General features: G+C 33.6%; 1 protein-coding gene and 1 long non-coding RNA gene across 2 annotated transcripts in view; one reads left to right on the forward strand and one right to left on the reverse strand.

Moving 5' to 3' along the window:
- The window catches only part of ssp3 (SCAPER domain-containing protein short spindle 3), a 162,434-nt gene that overhangs the window by 114,776 nt on the left and 23,408 nt on the right, over positions 1 to 24,250 (forward strand). Inside the window, exons 17-19 of the mRNA XM_085943312.1 lie at positions 1,477 to 1,624; positions 3,095 to 3,274; positions 18,304 to 18,465. Coding sequence (XP_085799438.1) covers positions 1,477 to 1,624; positions 3,095 to 3,274; positions 18,304 to 18,465 — 490 coding nt within the window. The remainder of the gene's footprint in view (positions 1 to 1,476; positions 1,625 to 3,094; positions 3,275 to 18,303; positions 18,466 to 24,250) is intronic.
- On the reverse strand, positions 11,802 to 14,499 carry LOC147075255 (uncharacterized). Its single transcript, XR_015070047.1, has 3 exons — positions 13,500 to 14,499; positions 12,860 to 13,014; positions 11,802 to 12,578 (listed from the first exon to the last, which is right to left on the reverse strand). It is a non-coding gene; the product is annotated as an uncharacterized LOC147075255 (long non-coding RNA).

Consider the following 24,250-nt stretch of genomic DNA (forward strand, 5'->3'; position numbering starts at 1 on the left):
GTTGGCCATATTTTCCGGTCTTTCTTGATTGCCGTGACACAATATGTTCCTTCCAGTCTTTTTTATTCATAGAAAAAAACAGTATGTTCTATTAGTTATATAATGTATTATGAATCTGTAATAAAATAATACACAATTAAAATATTTTCAAATTGAAAAAAACACATTTTCCTAGCTTTGAGCCGTGCTCACTCATGAATGTCATTCTTCATTTAGGTAAGTATATACAAATTTTGGTGTTATCTTGCAAATTAAATAGGTATCTGACCTTTTCACTATATTATACATGTACCTACATGCAAATGTATTGTTTTCAAATAATTGATATGGATTATATACCATCGTATTATTTTCTCGAAATCATAAACATACTATAATGGTATTTGAGTATCAACCTAAGCTCAATTTGAATTAGGTAATAATAATAATATACCCGTAGATATATCAATAGTATGTTTACTACGATATCCACCCAAGTTATCAGTATGTACATACAGGTTTGGTTAAAAACTATGACGAAATTAACATTTTAAAAATATTAATGCATATAATATTTTGACAGCCCTGTTGTCTGATCGGCGGACACGTGCAGTTGTTTATCAAATAATAATGTGTAACACGGCCGACAAAGCCAATAATATTTTTTTTTTTTTTAAATAAAATCTCCGATGATTAGTGACTTTTGCGAAAATATCGATTTAAATTAACGTCCTAACGACGCCGATGTCCTTTTGATACTAGATTATATTTCAATCTCCTTCTCTTGAGCCCCCTCTTAAACTATTTATTACTTCAATTACTAACCGACGTCACGGATCACTCCAATATGTTGTGTTGTAACTTGAAATGGGTAATAATTTTAATTACTTAACTATTTCTTTTATTCAACGAATAATTCACAAGATTTTTAGAATGTACCATTCTAATTATTGAACAAACATAATTTTGTAAACACTTCTGAGAAAATATTATAACCAATAAAAAAATTTTTTTTTTTGAAAAAAGAAAGACACCCGGTTTTGAAGACAATTTTGTTTTCAGAAAAAGATTTTTTCTATTGGTTATAATATATTTTCTCAGAAGTGTTTTTTAAATCATGTATGAAAGATAATAGTTTCTATTTCTACTTATCTACCTATAAGTATTGTTTTATTTTTTAGCCACAGGAATAAAAATATATTTTTAGTAAAGTAATATGTATAATAGACCTGTAAAATCAGTTGGACTCGTAAACCACTCAACATGTTATCAAAAAATGTGAGAAAACTGAAAACGGAAGGAGACAGAGTAGATCAAAGAGGCCAAAACAAAATCTCTACCACAGTAAACTTCTTTCGTCCTTTATTTTGGCGATTCCTCAAGAAGCTAAAACATTTTCATTCCCAGCAAAAAAGAACCCCAACATTCAATTTGTCGTTGTGACATTTAACGTATTTTTTGTAATAATACCTAAGTACCTTTCTCTCTTGTTTCCAGTTACGTAATCGGAGGCGGCTTAGTGGAGCTTGTCTCTCAATTCTGCAGCTACGCCGAGGATCCTGCTGCGGCCGGTGCCTGCGAACTCATCGACTCGTCCTTCCAACTCCTCGCCGCGCTTACGGAACGGTGTGCCAAAGATGCTCAGGTATTTTCCCACTTATCAAACAAACTATTACTCAACATACGACTTACTAACGCTCATTTTAGTGCAATGTGTATTTTTCATTTAATGTATCGAGGGTATACTGGCAGAAAGCATTAACTCATTAAAACAAGTTTTGAGATAATCGCAAAAAGAACTTTAATTTTTTTTTTCAAAGCTTTCTCCCACGTAGATTTTTTTATGATTTGAAAACATTTTTTCTACATTATAAAGACTAACCTTTATGGCAAACACAATATACGACATGTTACAAGTCCTGTATTTTGTATACGCAGAACGCATTAGGTCATTATCATGCTTTCTATCAGAATAAAAAAATAACAATATGATTTAATAATGTTTCTATTTTCTCACCATTATATCCTATGCCTTTGTGCGTTTTACCAGAACGTAGAGCGTAAAATTGTATACATTTTGGCATTTAAAACAGAAAAACAGCAAAAACTGAAATAATGCGTTCTGTCAGTATACCCTCGGTATGTACCTACATATCGTTTAAGACTGTCCGCACGTTATAACCTCTAGTTGCAGGAAGTAGCAGGTCAGGTTTATATTTCAGGAATAGTTTGGGCAACAGTATCAGGAAATATAATATATTTCTTGCAGTTCGTTCCGCTCTTTCTCCCCATATCCAACTCAACTTCCCCCCATGTTCAATCCGTCCTTTCTTTTTATGAAGGTTAGTTATATGCCTCAGTGGAACGAACAACTGATAATCCTGATTCAATTGATATATATTAGGAACATACATATCGAAGACATAAGACGGTTCTCATTTACGTGGAAGACATACGTAGTTAGTAGTGGCGAATGGTGGAGGTAGGCTGTTAAAATCCCACATAAATACTGCATATTATTAATCATTGTCAGTCAAACATATTTGTTTTCATTGAACTAAGACTACGATGTGAAGATAGCGTTGTTAGTAAAATTCAATTAACACCTGCCTTATCCAAACCATAGTAGCTAATAGTAAAAAAAATAATCGTTTATCTATAAACAATCTAAAACTATTGTTACCATTAAACCATACATAATTATAGATATAAGAATATTTTTCGATCGTTTATAGTTTAGTTAGGCAGGGATTAATGTATTTTAAAAAACTAACCAACACCATCTGTAATAGGTATAATATATTCCTAATTCAACAAAAACAAATAAATTTCTTTGAAAATGTGTGCACTATTTTTGTCGGGTCACCCATAGCATACCTATACTACTATGGTTTGTTTTAGACAGGGGTTAATTAAATTTAAAAAACTAACCATCACTATCTTCGAATTGTATGTTTAGTTCAAATGAAAACAAATATGCACATATAACTAACAGAGTTTAGTATACACTATTTATGTCGAATCTTAACAGCCTACCTCCATCCCTCGCCACTGGTAACTAGGGATACCTTCTGATTCTACATATTATCACCTATTTGGGAATGTTTTAATGTAGGGTGAAGCCTGTTCCCGCCTAAGCGTAGCCTTGCGAACCACTGAGGTGGGCGGATGCGTGAGAGGCGTGTGCTGCGCCCTGTCCAGCTGTGGCCCGCCCAGTGAGCCAGCCCTGGCCCTCGCCAACGCTGCCCTCAGATTGCTTCGGGCTACAGCGGAGGCTGATCTCGCAGCGTATCAGGTGAGAATCCTTCAAAGTGTATATCGTTTCTTACCAGAACTGGAATGGACCCGACCCCTGTAGCCATATTACCTATGCTCTTCGATTGAACTATTTTTCCTATTCCTTCTATTCTATATCCTTAATTCCTATTCATGAGAACCGCGAACTAGAATAAAAACATCTTAAAAATGGCAAGGTTACATTGTTATATTATGTTTCGCCACCATAGACTCGTGCTGTGGTCAGTTATTCAAAAAAAAAATATGTTGATACCTTCCTAATTGATGTAATGTTTTACAAAAGTTTTTTTTTATCTGGCTGAATGGTAAAGATATATTTAAAAAATAGTTTTTGTGTTTTCAAATTGTAATATCTATAATATACCTATCGCTAGATAGATTGGTATATATGTAGGTTAGTATACAGATATTTATAAAGAACCGATACCGGACCCTAGAATCGGGTTTCCGATTCTTGACTCGATGAAACCGAACCATTGAAAAATTGGTAGTTCCAACCGCTCTTTATCTAAAGTACTTCTGCTTTTCGAAATGTTTTTACGTAGATACCGTATTTTACGTATTTGAATCAACTAGGAATATTATTCATATATGGCAGAAGTTATAGGCGATATAAAGGAATAACACGCCAAGAGATACCTCTTGTCCTTACGTGAATACACTCCTCTGCAGCAGCGTATGCTCAGAAGTTTAGTCATATGCGACATTTCTTCCACAGTTAAACTAGAAAATGGCTATAAATCGAAGTTTGGAGAAAACAGTTCATTTCCCAATGAAAGCGACAAAGTATTCATCAGAATCACCGGCGACTTGCGTTACAAAGAATCGGGGTTTTTGCAAGGCGGTTTTATAGGCCCTAGCTAATAAATATTTATTTATTTAAGAAAACGAAACATTGTGGACATAACTAATATAAATTCAAGACGTACACAAAATGAGATTTACATTATAACAGATATTAGATACCCTCCACAAGAGAGAAGATGAGAATATACAATATAATAATTATTGTAAAAAAAAAACAAATAAAAACATATTTAAGGGGAGGCTGAAGAGCTCGATATTCAATTATATTATAATTTAGTATAAAAAGGACCTCGGCGTCATAGGCACGTTAATTTAAATCGATCTTTTCGCAAAAATCACTAATCATCGGAGATTTTATTTCAAGACACATTATTATTATTATTGATATTGTCGGCCTCTGTACATTATTATTTTATAAACACCTGCCGTTGTCCGCCGATCAGAAAACAGGGCTGTCAAAATAATATATGAAATAATATTTTTAAAATGTTAATTTCATCATAGTTTTTAATCAAACCTGTGCATGTACATACTGATAACTTGGGTAAATTTCGTAGCAAACATACTATTGATATATATACGGGTATATTATTATTATAACCCAATTCAAATTGAACATAGGTTGATACTCAAATACTATTATAGTATGTTTATGATTTCGAGAAAATAATACGATGGTATATAATCCATATCAATTCTTTGAAAACATTACATTCGCATACACATATATAGTGTAAAGATCAGATAACTGTTTACTTTGCAAGATAACTTCAAAATGTGTATATACTTATCTAAATGACGAATGACATTCATGAGTGAGCACGGCTGAAAGTTTGGAAATGTGTTTTTTTTCTATTTCAAAATCTTTTAATTGTGTATTATTTTATTACAGATTCAAGGCCAACTTCATATAACTAATAAAAAATACTGTTTGTTTCTACGAATAAAAAAAGACAGGAAGGAAGATGTGTACAAATCACGGCAATCAGAAAGGCCGGAAAATATGGCCGGCAATGCGTGATACACAAACATAAAATACACAAAATTACAAACACATTCGAATTTTGCCGCACACGTACAGACCCGTGATATTTGCTTACGCAAAATCGTCGCTTTTCAAAATGGCGAATTTGATTGCCAGATTTTACTGCGATGAATCAGTATTTTCCTTCTTATCTTTTTTTATTCGTAGTTTTGTTTACTATGTACACCAAGAAATTTCCATTTATAAAATCGGAAACGATTTTTACAGAAGAGTTTTGGAATATAATGCAACCAAAACTGGAAAAAATTCTATCATGGGGTGTTGACTTCCTGAATTAGTTAACCCCAGGTCCATGCCACTACGTGAACCACAGTGGATATTACGCCATTTCCACACTGGCAACAAGTTGCTGGCAACCTCATTAAATTTTACGATACTTACCATAATTGCTTAAGAAATTTTACGGTAATTATCATAATTATCGTAAAATCTAACGAGGTTGCCAGCAACTTGTTGCCAGTGTGGACCCGGCATTAGATGCACAAAACTTAAATAATATATATCTAATATATAAAAATTAATATTTGTGTGTTTGTGTATTTGTGTGTTTGTTTGTTCGTATTTAATGCGCAGCCATACTGTTCATCCGATTGCGATAAAACTTTGTATACTTATTGCTTGCACTTGCGGGAAGAGTATAGGCTGTACTAATATATAAAAATGAATGTCTGTCTGTCTGTATGTCTGTCTGTCTGTGTGTCTGTCCCGTATGCGTTCCTATATCATTCATCCGATTGCAAAGAAATTTTGGTAAGTGGTTGTATGCACACCCATGAAGGTTTCTAAATTAGAAAAATCCTCATCTTCTTCTTCTTCTTCATTCTATTTTCTTTTATTCGTATGGTTCCTATACCATTCATCCGATTGCAATGAAATTTTGGTAAGTGGTTGTATGCACATCCATAAAGGTTTTTGAATTAGAAAAATTATCATCATCTTCTTCTTCTTCATTCTATCTTCTTTTATTCGTATGGTTCCTATACCATTCATCCGATTGCGATGAAACCTTCGTCAGTTGTTGTGTTAACACCCGCAAAGGTTTCTGAAATAGTACAACTATCTTCTTCTTCTTCTTCATTTTATCTTCTTTTATTCGTATGGTCCCTATACCATTCATCCGATTGCAATAAAACCTTCGTCAGTTGTTGTGTTAACACCCGCAAAGGTTTCTGAAATAGTACAACCATCTTCTTCTTCTTCTTCATTTTATCTTCTTTTATTCGTATGGTCCCTATACCATTCATCCGATTGCAATAAAACTTTCGTCAGTTGTTGTGGTAACACCCGCAATGGTTTTTTAATTAGTACAACCATCTTCTTCTTCTTCTTTTTCTTCTATTCTATATTCTTCTATTCGTATGCGTTCCTATTCCATTCATCCGATTGCAATAAAATTTTCGTCAATAATTGTGCCAACACCCGCGAAGGTTTCTGAATTAGTACAACCATCTTCTTCTTCTTCTTCTTCTTCATTCTATCTTCTTTTATTCGTATGGTCCCTATACCATTCATCCAATTGCGATGAAACCTTCGTCAGTTATTGTGGTAACACCCGCAATGGTTTTTGAATTAGTACAACTATCTTCTTCTTCTTCCTTGGTTCCTATACCATTCATCCGATTGCAATTAAATTTTGGTAAGTGGTTGTATGCACATCCATGAGGTGTCTGAATTAGAAAAATCATCATCTTCTTCCTTTTCTTCATTCTATCTTCTTCTATTCGTATGCGTTCTTATACCATTCATCCAATTGCGATGAAAATTTGACCAGTTGTTGTGCGCAAGCCCGCGAAGGTTTCTGAATTAGTACAACCATCTTCTTCTATTCGTATGCGTTCCTATACCATTCATCCGATTGCAATGAAACTTTGGTGAGTTGTCGTGCGTACGCCTGCAAAGGTTTCTGAATTAGTAAAACCATCATCTTCTTCTTCTATTCGAATGCGTACCTACACCATTCATCCGATTGCAATGAAACTTTGGTGAGTTGTCGTGCGCATGCCCACGAAGATTTCTGAATTAGAAAATCATCTTCTACTTCTATTATTATGCGTTCCTATACCATTCATCCGATTGCAATGACATTTTGATCAAGTGTTGTGCCCTTGCCCGCAAAGGTTTCTGAATTAGTACAATCATCTTTTTCTTCTTCTATTTGTATGCGTTCCTATACCATTCATCCGATTGTGATGAAATTTTGACCAGTTGTTGTGCGCATGCCCGCGAAGGTTTTTGAATTAGTACAACCATCTTCTTCTTCTTCTATTCGTATGCGTTCCTATACCATTAATCCGATTGCAATGAAACTTTGGTGAGTTGTCATGCGCATGCCCACGAAGATTTCTGATTTAGAAAATCATCTTCTTCTAATATTCGTATGCGTTCCTATACCATTCATCCGATTGCGATGAAACTTTTGTCAGTTGTTGTGCGCACACTTGCGAAGGTTTCTAAATTATTATTATATTAAATACAAAGTTTGTTTGTTTGTTCCATCCAATTTTGATTTTTTTTACTACATATTAATAACATTAATAACGTTTTCATATTTTGGATTCGATTTTATTTAGTGTTCTTATGTTTGACCTTTACTCCTATTAGAATTATTTTCATATTGCCATATTGTATTACACAGATATTTTAATATTAAAAAAATAATTAACTCTTATTATTTTTCAAATATCTAAGATAAATATAACCACGAAGTGACCCTGTGCGAAGCCGGGTACTTCAGCTAGTTATAAATAAAAATTTAAAATTATAAATATTTATGATTTATGTCTTTCGACAGTCCTGATGAAATAAATATGAAATACGAGTCGATCGAGTCGTGGAGTAAGTTTATTGACACAAACAACTTTGACGCGACCTTTTTATATTAACTAGTAGACCAGATATTATGGACCACATGTAAAAAAATCATATTTTCAATTCTCATGGCCAATTCTGTAGAACTTCCCCTTAAGTACAATTTCGAACACAATATACATAGCACGTCACCGAAAATATCTACGTCTTTGGGGAGCGCATTTATTAGTCTTGCACCCCTCGCTAATGGTGCCTGATAGGCTAGACACGAGGATAGGGTCCGATCCAGAATAAATCATGGCTGCGACCACGTAGGTAAATTGACATGCGCATGTAAATTCATATTCTTTAGGACACCAGGATTGGAAACCATCCCTCGCGATAACAGGCAAAAGTGTTTCAAGAGCAGAAGAGACCTGCGAGATTCAAGAGAGTGAAAAGTAAGCATGCCTCGTAGAAAGGCAGTTGGAAAATAATCATTTGACGAATTATCGAAAGGAAAATAGTTATATGTCTTAAAATAAAGACATCGAAGAAATTTCTTCTGGACGCGTTCTAAAATAAGCTTATAGAGTAGTTTTCTTTATTTAAAGGCTTATCCATAAAAGCATATAGAGAGAAAACACCTGAATCTACCCTTATACCTATTACGACATTTACCATGCCTAATCTGTATCCACATATTCAATTGCCTTTAAATATCAATCTCGCTTCTTCTTTAAATAGATTCCCAATCAAACCGATGCCAATCTCCCTTCGTTATGCCGCCACAAAGCCACTCGCCCCACCAGACTTGACCAAACAAATTAATAAAGGTAATAATGTTTGGACTGGATCCGCCTGATGACGTATTTACTTGCTTGCTTGCCACTCGCTCCAGTTGACTCGTGGATGCCAGTGATCGTGCGAGTAAGAGGGGCGTCCTAAGCAAATGTGTACTCAGTGGGGGTGATGCTGAACCGGTGACAGGCGGTACTGATTGTAATCAAATCTGAAAAAATTGGCAGCTTACGAACTTTATAAGCGATGCCAATTAGTTATATTATTGTGATAATAAGGAGTTTTCCGGATGAATACATCTCCACAATTTCCTATTTTATTGGATCGCAATAAAACCTCTAATAATCCATAGTATTCTGTCAATATCAATTATATAATTTAAAAAAAAATCTGGATATGTGCTTCAGTCACACAGTAAACTTTGCGCGAGTATTAAAATGTAACATTTGAAATTCTGTGAGCGCTGAGCATTGACTAAATCGACTCATAAGTTCAATAAACGATTGTAAATTTTGCATGACTGTTTTCGACGTTCTGGAAATGAGGTAAGTATTGTCCTTAAATGATGCATTACTACTTTCTAAGTAAAAACATAGATATTTGTTTTTTGTTTATGTTTTTAATTTTTGAAGCAGGGCTTCGAACCGTTATTTTTTTTTCGTTTCGGTTTTCGTTGCGAGAAAAATAACGGTTTTTCCGGTTTTCGGTTTAGCTCCGAGTGATTAATTTTTACGCCTACGACGACTGAACGACAACTGAAATGGGGAATAAGGCCATGTTAACGCGCGTGTTTGCAGATGTGCCCAACCGATTCGGTTCCGGTTTTCGTTCCAACAATAATAACGGTTTTTGGTTCAGTTCCAGTCCGAAGCCCTGGCTTGAAGGAGGACAAGTCAGACCAATTATTATACCCGTTACTATAATAATAATGACGTTTGATGCAGCATAACCATGAGATAAAATGTAATTTTCGGAATAAAATACTTTTATTCCGAAGTTTGAATCATATTTCATGCATAAATGTAGTGATGCGAAAGAAAGATGAATATCTGGTACTGTTCGGTCATACGGAATACCTACAGCGGAAAACGCATTTTGAAAATAGCCGATAAATTGGATTATTTGTTAGTTTGGGTTAGGTTGGGTTAGGTTAGGTTTGGTTAGGTTAACCTAACAAATAATCCAGTTTATCGGCTATTTTCAAAATGCGTTTTCCGCTGTATTCCGTATAACCGAACAGTACCGAATATGTTTATGATTCTCATTTCTCAGTATTCGCGACTGGCGTCAAATGTTTTCCATCACTGACGTCAGTGTCTGATCGTGGAATTAACCGTATAGCGATAAATAGATTCAGGAGATGTAGCGAACGTTTTGCGGTGAATTTATACTGATACAATATACCTACTGACGTTTACTTCGATGCGATTAATTGGCAGTCTGGCTGGCACTGATGACGTATGTGGGTGGGTAGAATTCTAATAGGGGCGGTTTCGCAATATCTGTACTTGAACACAGGGACCGCAACATCCCAGCCAGTCTATTGCAATGCGAAATATACTATTTAAAACATGTTACTGATAATTTGCAATGTAACGTGTTTGAAATATTCAAAATGTAGGTGGGTAGTCGGTTTTTTAAAACATTAAAAAGAAATAAAATAAAGAGATTAACTTACAATTCAAAAAAAACTGTTTAAAAATATGCGTTAGTTGAACACATTCATCTTTATATTACTTACATATTATTTTGTGGTTATTTGTATCATATTATACAATGTAGTGTAATAGGTTTTCTATGATATAACTACATAATTTGGAAAACGTCAGAAACATTCATATCAGAAATAATTACAAGATAAAGAAGACCTTTTTATATACCACGTTTTTAAATTTTCTGTTGAATCATATAAACTTGACAATTCTATGTATTAATAATTTAGGACAAATAAGGCAATTGTCAACAAATCATTTTTTTTTTGCTATTTTGCAACAAACAAACAAATATATAATACTGAAATTTCATTTTGATTTCCATAGTAACGCACGTATATATTAATAATTTAGTTGCTAGGACCACGCACTTAGCAACCAATAATAGTAGATTGGATTACGGATTTCTTCCGAAATAACTTTTCATACAAAACAGAATTAACTGAAAATGAATTACATTCTACTTAAAGATGGCTAAAAGTATTAAAAGAATGCATTGGCATCGTCTTCTGATATATTCTAAAAGTTTCAAATATCTAGCTACTCGGGAAGTTAGTTAAGAATCGATTGCAAGATTTGTACTGGATAAACAATCACCGGATAAATAAGAATACGAGCTAAGAAAAACGTGGTAAAAATCTCGAAAAAATATAACAGAATCGCCCGAAATCCGATTTTTTTTAATAAATATTTTTCTGATATGATCCCAAATTATATACAATAATGTCAATAAAGAATGTTAACATTTTTATCTCCAATATGTTAGAATGTGTTGAAATGCCAATGTTTTAGTTATAATATGTATGTTGTTCGAAAGCTATTATATTTTCACTGAAGTATTTAAAAATAATGATATTGTCTATAATATTGTGGCCTAGTTAGTACACCGAACATCTCTGAAGCCATGTGTCGCGGATTCGACCCCAAGACTGGCAAACATTGTAAGTTTTTTTTTCTGCTTGTGTTTCTGTATTCTTTCACAAAGAATTCATAATATGTTAAGGCGATGTCTTCGGCCTAAATAACACATATAATGTGACTTTTACGCCATCTATTTATATTTAAAGGCATCTACCATGAATTTCTAAAAATCTGTTACTAAAAACTTTGGTCAGTTTCAATCAGATGGCAGTGAGTTACCATAACTAATTTTAAAAGTAAATTAAAGTTGCCAATGGAATGGAATTCTAGATGAATAAAATTGCTAGACAAAAATTCATTTACATATTATTATTTAAGAATATAATAATATATTCTAATATAACCACTTGAGACCCGAGGGAGAACCAGCCATCAAAAAAAATATTTCTTTGATTTTATGGAAGAGAAGTATTAGTCTATTGACAAAAAAAAATTTTTTACGTTTTTTTTATTTTGTAAAGTAAAATATACTATATGCACATACCAGGTAACACTGCAGATGAATATTACCTACTCTATAAACTTAGGGAAGGTAAAGAAAACAACTTGTCATAGGAATGGTCAATTTTAATAGAACATTACACAATAAAAACAATACAAAAACATTATAAATAGGATAATTAAATATATTTACACTTAAAATTAGTTAAAATTATGAAATAAAACCCTAAATATGTACTTTAAAATTGCTTTGAGCTGCATCCTATACTGTGTGATACAGCTCAAAGCAAAATTTTGTGCACACGTATATATTGCATTTTATGCAAATATACCTGGTGCGGGACTTGCATCCAGGGTATCTGCACACGGATGCTGAATGGTGGCCAACGCTGTCCAAACGTACCTCAGCGATCGGTTGGGGGAAAACCGTTCTCCTGCGAGCTGGTGGCTCTGTGTCTACCTGCGATGTCGACATGTTTCTTGGCCGACCTCGTGCTGGCAGTGTTAAAATGTTGGCTACCCGATCTTCATACCGAATCATAGCTTTCGCTAATCTGATTCAGTACGACAACAGTCTCATAATATCCTTTCGGGGTACATTTTCTAGTTTACAATTCCGCATATACATTAGCCAACAGTTTACTACCGCCAAGTCCACAAAGTGGTTAAAAACCCTCACAGGCCATTTGCATGTCTTCATCGCAGTCCTGTAATAAGCAATTATCCGATCGCCGACATGCCCTCTCGCCAACAAATCTTCCTCCAATTCCGGACCAGCATTCGGCATACTGAAACAATAGGAAAAAAATATTATTACATAATCCATATTTCCTCATTAATTCAAGTATTTAGCAGTAAAAATACAAATAATGATGGGTAATAATATGTTTTGATTGAAGTTTACTATTCAAACCATCAACTCCTCATTCGAGACAATCGCTACATCATGTGTACAAGATGTAATGAATTCTTGTTTTTATGCCAAAGCATGTAATGAAAATGAATCTAGTGTATGACCGGATGGTATATAAAACCAATAAATATATTATTAAGAAAATTGTAAACCTACCATTTTGTGAGCCAGGGAAGCACCCTGGATTGTGATGTCGAAGGTTGTAAATGTCGAATGTAAATGTCGTCGCTGTTGTCGGACTCGTAACCGTCGCCGACTTCGCAGTCTGTCGTCCAATATTTCGTCGAGTTCATCAGTATTAAAAGATTTATCTATATGTAAACAAAAAAACATAACCTAATTACATTCATATACTCGTGTCAAACTTATCACTGTAGCATTGTGAATAATTATAATGATGATTATGAGATACATTTTCGAGACAAGTTTCAGTAATTTTGAATGAAATTAAAATTTTATTTTATTAAATTCGGTTCTACAATCATAATATGCGAATGAAAGAAATTCACTATCTATTAGATAATTTACAAAACGTACAAGATGGGCTCGATGACATTTGTCATAAACATAACCTCAAACTAACGTAAAGTATTTATAATTTTACGAAAACGATGAGTCTACGCCTAAAATAATATATATTGATGATAAATGCATGATGGTGATTGAAAATACAGTATATGTAACTCTTTTCAATAATTTTTGAATGTTTGTTTGACAATCAAAACTGCGTGACATAGTTTGTCATTTTGATGTACGATAATAATATTATTTATTATACACTGAAAAGTTTACTTACTTGACAAAAATGTTACTGATGAGTCGATTCCTTCCTGTTTTCAAACAATATACCTAATAATGGCCAAATAAAAAAGAATTGTCATAAATCCGATATTAGATCGAGAGCACGAATGCTACCATAGACTAATGCTACCATATGTTAAAATGCGAGATTTGTTTATTTTGTTGATTATTTTTATCATAAATAATGATAAAAAAACAGTTGTAATTTAAGCAAATACTAATTGCAAATAATTCGCAGTTTCAAATTTTGAATATAGGCAGGTTTATACGTAAATTAAGTTAATATTGTAATTTCAATTATTAAGTTATTTTTATTCATATGGCAATTTCGCCTCAAACTGATAAACTGATTTTTGTCAAAATGCAGAGAAATGTTATTTTGTCTTGTCTATGTGTGAGTTTCATTTTCAACGTCATGTTATGGTATGTGTGTTTTGTATGGAGATATTTTGTTTCCAAATAATTCCACAACGGCAGCACCATACAGACAAACATGTTGCCAATTTGAGCAATTATTATGGTTTCGATTTCTATCGATTCGTTAATATACAAAAATACAAGATTAAATTTAAATAACTGCCGTAAAAATTAATAAATAATATTTTTAATAGAAACGCTAAGCGTTATTCGCGATAAATTGCGTGTAAGCCGAGATTTTTCGATTTTAATTGCGTGCTTTCTAACCTCTAAATCGATGTTTTTTAAATTTGAAAAAAGAGATATAAGGATATAATAAATTCCAATTTTCGCTTAGCGTTTCCCTGGGTAATAGATTTACGTACATTTTTATCGTAATTTTGATAATAAATCTTATGTCATTCATTCTTACCACCCGATAGAAATGTACCGAATTTGACACTTATTTTTGGTATATAGAACTCCATGATACTTCTTAATTTTTTATTTTATTTTTCTCATTACTTTTGAATATATATTTACCGATTAATAAACTTTTCTAGCTATTTTTCGATAACAACTTTACCTAGAGACATCACCTTAACATCATTAAATAAACCACAAAGTATTGATATAATCTTATTGAATATCACAGAACCATCTTCAATGTTTTTTTTTCTAATAAGTTTGTTCCTGAGGTTTTTCCTTGTAGTTTTTTTTATTTATTACTTTTTTCTTATCGAAATTTTATTTTATGATAATTTTATAATAATGGCAATTTTTTTTTATATTAGGTAGGTAGATACGTATCTACTATATTGTGCCAAGTTTGGTATTAACATTTTGCGGATTCGATCTGTGTACCCTTAGCTTAAAGCCTTAAAGACTAAGTTAGTCTTTTATCTCTTGTTTTCATATAAACCTTTTTGTTTAGGTACTGTTTCAACTCAATTTGGCGATGCCCCTTTCCGTGAAAAATATTCGCACGACCGCTTTCCAAGTTTACCAGATATTGTCAAACTATAGTGCCATGCAATATCTTGATATGGCGTAGATTCGTAAACCGAAATTTAAAAAAAAAAATTAAGTACATAAATACCTTTAGGTACAGTAAATAAACACTGATAATGAACACAATAATTACCGCGATACCCCATTTACATGTGCATGAATTTACTGTTGACAATACGTAGTATCGCAGTTATATGCACGTGTAAATACGTATTAACGTGAAAATTTCAAGATTGCATGCATGAATCAAAAAAGTTTAGAATCATCTACGCCTGCGCAGTAAAACGATAGTAGCGAAGCTGTCGATAAAAAACTAACTACACCGCGACTCATTTTGAGGTTAACCGATTTTTACGACCTGTCAAATAGTATCATAAAACACAACATCATGTCTCGCTTCCTCTTGAAGAATATGATTGGCGAGACAGTCAGCACTTTGACGTGTAAACACTTATTATCGCGATAGTTTAAAATACGCAGTATTTGTGCAAATAAATCCATGCACGTGTACAGTGTCTATTAGTTCAATTCAAGTATTTATCGCATTTGACAACTAGATAACCACACTTAACATTAGAAACGGATCTCGATAGTGTAAGGTGCTTAGCAGGGAACTCAGAGATAATGGGAACTGAAATACATAACGGGTAAGGCGATAGCAGGTAACCGACTCGAGTAAGGAAGAATCGGGTTAAGCTTACACACGTGTCAAGAATACGTTTTACGTCGAATACTGAAAACTGCTCTCGGTTTATGCATTTGCGCTCATTTAATGTTGGTGTATTACACACACTATTCCACGTGCATAATGCGTGCTTCATTTTCATAGAACACTCACACATTCAAAACCCTGCATCAAGATGCGGCGTATTGAATATAGCCTATCGGTATTATATTTATTATCTGCTCTGTGGTGCTTAGTCTCAAAATAAAGGACCTTCATGATCAAAGTGGTCAGAGCTATTCAGACTAAGCCAAGGCTGAGAAATTGTGAGTGAAAATTACGAAGTAGACGAAATCCATGCATGTGTACAGGCGATATTACATTACAAAATTGTTATTGTGTACCTATGTATAATGTATATATCACTATGTTTTACCACAAATAATACGGATTGGAGTGTGTACTTTCATTTTGATTAATTCAACAAGCAATTATGAAACTGGGGTATTTAAAGGCAATATCTTACTTACTTTTAATGTCGTTTTGTAGAAATATAACTACCTATAATATCTAAACGCATAAAGTTAAATGGTGCACGTATACAATAATTTATATGGGTATTAATAAAAAATATGTATTACTAAAATGACATCCATTTTAAACCGTTTGAGAAATGATGTCGTCTTAATCAAATATGGCCAGGAGTTGACCCTCAGCTTTTCCTGTTAGAATCGAATGTTAGAATGGCCATCCTTAATGCCTGCGGAAGTTCGCCTTTTCCGGATATCATGACAAAAGGAAACTTCGTAATTTTTAAGCTTCGAAGAAAAACTAGACTGTTTTGTTGCTCTTTAAAATTGAGTTATGTTACGTTACTGCTACGGGAAATGGCGACACTATTTATCCAGTGTTGTATTAAGGCCCTCCCAAATCTATTTTTTAGTAATCCTGCACCTTATAATGTTACTATATTATTGTAGATATACTTAGAAAATTAGTTCGATTAATGATTACTTTCAATGATGCCCTTTTTAAATTCTACTTAGTAGATCATCGTAACTATCTCTATAGCAGTGGCGAATACTCCATATTGGTAGTTTATTGAGAGCCTAGCTCCGTAAGAAAAATATTTTTTTGATTGCATATTGACATATTTATACAATCACTTGATTATTTTTTATATTCGATAAAAATAATTTAATTTGCCAACGACAGATGTCGTATATGTGGGAATATATTATACAGATTACAAAACAATCTGCAAAGGTTTAAAAAATATATACCACAGCTCGCCATCTGTCTTGACGTAAATAAATGTCCGATTATTTGTCAAGGAACTGTGATACTTTACCACGTTTTTCTTAACTCGTATTCTTGTTTGTCCGGTGGTGGTTTATCCAGTACTAATCTTTCAATCGATTTTTAACTAACTTCCCGACTAGCTAGACATTTGAAACTTTTAAAATATATCAGAAATCGTGTTCTGATATAATACTTTAGTGAAAATATAAGACTTTCAGACAACTTACATATTATAAATAAAACATTGGCATTTTAACATTCTTTATTGAAATTATTGTAGGTACATAATTTGGGATCACATCAGAAGAATATTTATTAGAAAAAATCGGATTTCGACCGAATTCGTGTATATTTTGTCGAGATTTTTACAACGTTTTTATTAGCTCGTATTCTTATTTGTCCGGTGGTTGTTTATCCAGCACAAATCTTGCAATCGATTCTTAACTAACTTCCCGACTAGCTAGACATTTGAATCTTTTAGAATATATCAGAACACGATGCCAATGCATTCTTTTAATACTTTTAGCCATCTTTAAGCACAATTGAATTCATTTTCAGTTAATTCTCTTTTGTATGAAAAAATATTTCGGAAGAAATACGTAATCCAATCCACTGTTATCGGTTGCTAAGGGGGTGGTCCTAGCAACTAAAATATTAATATATACGTGCGTTACTATGGAAATCTAAATGACATTTCAGTATTATATATTTGTTTGTTTGTTGCAAAATAGTAAAAAAATGATTTGTTGACAATTGCCTTATTTGTCCTAAATTATTAATACATAGAATTGTCAAGTTTATATTATTCAACAGAAAATTTAAAAACGTGGTATATAAAAAGTTCTTTTTATCTTATAATTATGTTCGTAAGAACTTTACTTTACGTAACCCCAGTCAGTCTATCGAATGATATGAAATAATATGGTAGGCTCCTATCGCAGAGCCTTAATATTGTTGCCATGACTGCACTTTGTTCAAAATAATTAACATATACTTAATTTAAATAAAAAATAATGTCTATCGCGTTTAATCGCATGTTAATAAATATAGATTGTTTTTAAAAATAAAATAAAAATATCCAATGTTTATAAATGTTTTGAAAAATACGTAATCTAAACTCATCGCTCAATTATATTTCGTCGGTGATTTTTTAAAGTTTTATTGAATTGGTGTGTCGTTGTCATTCGTGTTTACCTATTCATTAGTAGTAATATCGTATTATCGTCTTATTTCTCGTAAGTATACCTGACAGGTGTACCTACTCTTTTTCTCAGATCTCCATAGCCTACCTCTTTCCAAAAGTCACCCTTCACCACTGCTCTATAGAATATTCTAAATAGCAGTTTCAAAAAGAGATGCGATATTTCTAACTCAAGAGCCGCGACAACAGTCATAGATTTAAACTCCAGTTTATTTTTTTACACAGGATGGCTTATCCGGGGGTGCGGCTCTCCAGTTTCGTCACATGGCATCGAGACTATTACGGCACACGTCATCGGAGACCAGCGACACTGCTTTGCAGGACGGAATCCTCAAGAATCTACTCCCGGCCATTGGATACTTCGTTGTTAACAACGAGCACAATCAGGTGGGAATACTTCATAAATTCAGATTTTTTATTTTTTACATACTTATAGTTTACATATTATAAATTTGATGGTGTCACCACTGTGGTGTTCGATATGTGGGTTATGGTGTTGAGGATGATGATGAAGAAGTCGAAGATGTATGCAGGAGCGAGTTTTATTTGCAGCGTAACGATCGGTACAATAGTATGTTTACAATGACAGTACATATTACGTACTGAGATAGTTACGAGCCAGGTACTTAGATTCGAGTGACATTTTGATAAATCAGTATTCGTAATTTATACAGTCCAAAGTAATACCTAAACATTACATTCTAGTACATAATTATATTGAACGAGTCAGCGGTTTAAATACGAGTAGCTTGTGAATTTTATTTATTATTATTTATTACAGTCATAATATAATATGATACTATGGGAAAGGATTATTCGACTAATTTTCCATTGCGATATCGTATTTCATATCGCCAATCAATCTGCTGATCCAGATAAACAGTAAACTTGTTTACCGTTATATTATGAGTCGCTGAGAAATTGTTATTGCGGTCGAATAATTTGATACGTTAAAAAATAGATATTTGATCACTAATATACTGACAGCTACAAATTCAAAACGTTCACAACATGACATGGAGGAGTGGGGAAAATAAATGTGTAACAGTATTATAGTATATACAAAAAAAGACTGATTGGATGTGTCAATAGAAACACAATTAAAAAGCGTCTACATGGAAGTACCTGCAACGCATCACCTAAGTAAGAGTAGGTAAGTAGACCCTATTTTTAAAAAATCTATAAAATAACGTCCACCTAAACTCATTCTCACGTAGGTAGAATATATCAACATCCGAAGTGATCTTATTAAACACAGTTATTGCCCTTCCAATTGGCATTAGGTATGCACCAATGGCAGCCTATGTCTGTACCTTGGAGGAACAAACGGCTCATGCTCCCGATTTCTAAGATAGTTAACAGGGACACACCGGTCAGAACTACCAAGAATAGCAGAGTTCTCATTTACACCACGTAGGTATATGTCGGAAAAAATACGTGGTCAAATAGTATATAGATATCTTCTGGCGTTTATACTTATGTAAGTGTTACGTCGAATGTGCGAAATTGACTATTACATGAAATGGGCAAAATTTTGTCTAAATCATGAAAAATGCAAACTCCTTGCCTTATTCATTAATTAGGCAAAATATCTGCCAAGTGCGTGATTTCGGCAGTAATTTTTCTGCCTAGTTCATGCATTGGACAAATTAGACAGTAGCGCTACGGTGGTGTTTTTTGCAACTAAACCAAATGTGTCAAATGCTCATGCATTGGTCAAAATAGATGGTCGCACTCCGGTGGTGTTTTTTGCAACTAATCAAACTAACCTAATGTGTCAAATGTCATTGATTATATAAAAAATATACCAATCAATAACTACAATGACGTTCATATCCATTTACTATGCCCAAAAAAATCTAGAACTATAATATGATAACGGAAGAATTTTATTAAAAGGTATTTTCGCGATTTGATTCGTGCTTGGGTATCAATCGTGCAATAGTCGATTGTTTGTTTGTGATAGTATGATTTGATAGTTTGTTGACCTAACTAACCTCAAAATGGACATTCAGTTGAATTCAGAATTACAAATCCTAACCTAACCTAATAATAATAATATTATATTATGCCCAATTATAACTAATAAAACCATCCGTATTAAATTTACTTTTTCTACTGTCATGTTGACAGTTTAAGAATTCCATACCCTGGCGAATTCACGCACTCGGCAGATAATTTACCTAATTCATGAATAAGGCAACGGGCTTGACTATTACATGAATTAGGCAAAATTTTGCCCATTTCATGTAATAGTCAATTTCGCACATTCGGCGTAACATAAGCATATCTAATGCGCCGGCTAGACGACAGCGACTTGCCTGTGCGGTTTGTGCAAAAAATACACACATTTAAAGGGCTGTTTTATTTTTATGAATCAATATTTTAAACCTGCATACGTTCAATGTCCTCTATCTAATATGAATATTTTATATTTTGTAGAAATGCCCTTGTGAAGTTACCACACCGCATTTTAAGTGTGAACAATTTCATTGACTACGTTTGCTTCTTCCTTACCCCAATGGTTTTTATTTGTAGTCCTGCACTTTGTATTATGTAGGTACCTATTCCTAATTTGAAGACTTAGGTAGGTACCTACTAATGTATTTGGTTGTCCGTTTTATTCGTGAGAAAATAAAAAACACACGTGTGCACATTTGTCTTAATTCTACACACATCCCCCTTTTTATGTTTCTTTCGATAGTTTCCATGTTTCCGGAAATGATACTCGTACAGAAAAATGTGGTGCACCTGTATCTACATGTATATAGTACGATGTGGCTTCAGTGGGTACCTACTATTATTACACACAGGTAAACCCAAAGATATTGAAAAAAGCCTTTATCTATCGAGACAGTGCCTAAATGTATGAAATTGGATCGGGTACATATAACATTCCACTGTAATTTAAAATTCACCCTATTGATTATTTACCTACATACAAAATAATAATATATACAGATATTACCAAAATATGCCTTCAATACGTCTTATATTCATATGATTGAAAGGTGTAGATATAATTAAATTCGACTTTTATTTAACATTTCCCACAACTCACATATTGCCGTATCAAAACAGACATTTGAGCGATAGATACATTGACCATTATTTTTAAGATGAATAATCACGTAAAACACCGAGGAATGTGTATGCGGGTTTAACTTAGAATTAAAGGCTTAGTTAAACAATTAATCATCATACTGCGAGCGGCCATTTTTTTTTCGGAGCTGCCAATATAAAAATAATTAACTAACTGCTTTCATAATTCCTTATACGGAATACGTATAATACTCTGTTTATCTACTGTCAAAATTCTCTGGTTAAACCTGACGAATGAACTATTTAGTTTTATACCTTCGTCATTTTATAGGCAACTATTTATACTCTGACATAGGTAAGAAAATAGATGACATGTTTCATTCATTATTAAATAATGAGCTGACGAGGTCGTCTGTACTTTTGTTCTCTCATAATACGGCCGAGCAGCGTAACCAACTTAACGTTTTTATTAACTTTGGAAAAATGCTCTACTAGGTACTTTCTCTGGGAGATTTCAAAAAGACTAATCGCAGAGTTCTTACGAAGATAAACACTAATTACGTACTTCTATAGAAAAATCCTGCTTTTAGCTTAGCTTGACTTATGGCCGAGGTACTTACTGTAGTTTTCTAGTTTGAATAATAAGCAAAATGTCTATTCTTTCTGATTTGTTTGGGGACGTTTATATTTTCTATTTATTTATTTATTTAAGAAAACAAAACATTGTAAACATAACAAATCTAAATTCGAGACGTTCACAACATGATATTTATATTATAACAAATATTACCCTCACAAGAGAGAAGAAGAGAATATATAATAATAATATGTATAGTAAAAAAAAAACATAAGTACAATTTTATACAGAAAAATTGAATTTCGAAAACAAAATACATAGCACGTCACCGAAAATATATACGTCTTTGGAAAGCGCATTGACTAGTCCGATAGGCTTGTCACGAGGAGACGGTGCCGATCCAGAATAAATCATGACTGCGACCACGTAGGTAATTAATTGTCATGCGCATGTATGTTCAAATTCATTAGGACACCAGGTTTGGAAACCATCCCTCACGATAATAGGCAAAAGTGTTTCAAGAACAGAAGAGACCTACAAGATTCAAGAGAGTGAAAAGTAACCATGCCTTGTAGAAAAGCAGTTGGAAAGTTAAGTAGGTACCCTTATGTCTTAAAATAAAGACGTAGAAGAAATTTCTTCTAGATTTTTATATTGACTATATAGAGCCACACTGCGAAGGCATCACATCTCTTTTATTTCCTGATTCAGTGTCCATACTTCCATGATATATAAACGAGTGGATAACACAGCGAACTATAGGAACCTAATCTTTGATCTACGTTCTAGGATGAAGGTTGAAATCACATTTTTCATTGAAATCGATCATGCACTCAATTAATAACAAAAAGTCTTGTTTAGTATCTATTTAGGCATTTTAGAAAATATGCTTATATGGTGCCGTAAATAGGCCTTGAAAGAGTTCCCACTTTGCAAGTATGCTGAGATTCATCCGATGCCTTCGTTGGAGGAGTTTCAGCCATACGCCAGGCCGAACCAGAGGCCAGTTTTACTGTGTCTTTATGTAACTAGATCTGTAGATTTGTTATTTTGTTTTTTTTAATGTATTTTTAACCATTTTTTCTTTCTATCACCATAATAATAATATTTATTGTGGTATGTACTATCAATTCCGTTACTGTACCTTTCATAAAACCTAACTGTTAATCTTTAGTCTTAACAATGCCGTAAAATCGGTATGCACTATGCGGTAATGTATGTATCGGCTGAACCTAAACCAAATTGCATAGGTGCCTTCGTGTCCGCAAACTTGTACGTATGCAGTTCGCCGTATCACACTTCATCGTGAAATGTTGTATCGGAAATATATGGCCGTATATTGAAGACCGTCCAACCTATTTGGGTTGTATTACCCGTATAGTACCTACTGACATAAAATCATTTCTAAATAAAACACGGTTCTTGTTGGTTTACACTTTACAGGAAGCCAGCAGCAAACAAATTTTAAAAATAGCCGATATTCTGGATTATTTGTTAGGTTATATTAGGTTTTGCAATCTGTGTCACAGATTGCAAAATATGCGATAACACGTCGTACCACTATATGGAAAGATCGGGGAATTTCGATTGCCACAAAAACGATGCTTGTGCAAACATTAGTGTTCTCTATATTTTTATACGGAGTCGAGTCATGGACCCTGGATGCAAGGGAGCGGAAGGCAATTGATGCCTTTGAGATGTGGTGTTGGCGCCGAATGCTTCGTATTTCTTGGACGGAGCACAGGACGAACCAATCAATCATCCAGAGACTGCAGATAAAGGAACGGCTCTCGACATTTTGTCTGAGACGAATTCTGCAGTTTTTTGGACATAGGACAACCTGGAGAGACTGGTGGTTTTGGGTGGCTTCCAGGGAAGGCGAATCAAAAGAAGAGCGTCTGCGCGCTGGAGCGACCAAGTGAAAGAGCTGACAGATAGCACCATTCATTCTGCCCTGAGAGAAGCGGAAGATCGAGAAGGATGGAAAGTCTTGGTCGCTCAAAGGATGGCAAAATTAAAAAAAAGTGATCACGATCTTCAGCCATGAGTGTACGACGAAGAAGAAGATTTGGTTAGGTTAGGTTTTCATTCTTGAATTCATGAATTTTGCCAAAATCAGCTATGAAAATTAAATTAAGCTCACGGCGAATTGTGCCACGGTGAAATGTTTTACGTGCAATTTACATGTAACCAGGTGCCTTAATATAATTCAAAGTAATTATTTCACTATTGAAAATAACACCTCTATTAGACAAGCTTTAAAGAAAACATGCTAATTTAAGTAGGTACCAAACTAACAGGTTCTTTTCTCAAATTACATATTATTATTCATAACTACTCCCTAAAACCGTGTATATTAGTTTCTCCATCGTTCATTTTATAAATATATCGACATGCGACATTGAAATATTCAGCTACCGTTGTACGTAGTTTAAATAAATAAATTGCTGCCGAGACATATTCAAATTCGAGATAATATCAAGAGTGATTGATCAACTTGCTTCGGACTCTTCGTAAATGAGAAGTTCTCCCGGTTTCGTTTTTATTTCATAT

The sequence above is a fragment of the Rhyacophila brunnea genome, unplaced genomic scaffold, assembly GCF_057557595.1.
Source record: "Rhyacophila brunnea isolate RB1 unplaced genomic scaffold, BYU_Rbru_1.0 scaffold_15, whole genome shotgun sequence".
NCBI lineage: Eukaryota > Metazoa > Arthropoda > Insecta > Trichoptera > Rhyacophilidae > Rhyacophila > Rhyacophila brunnea.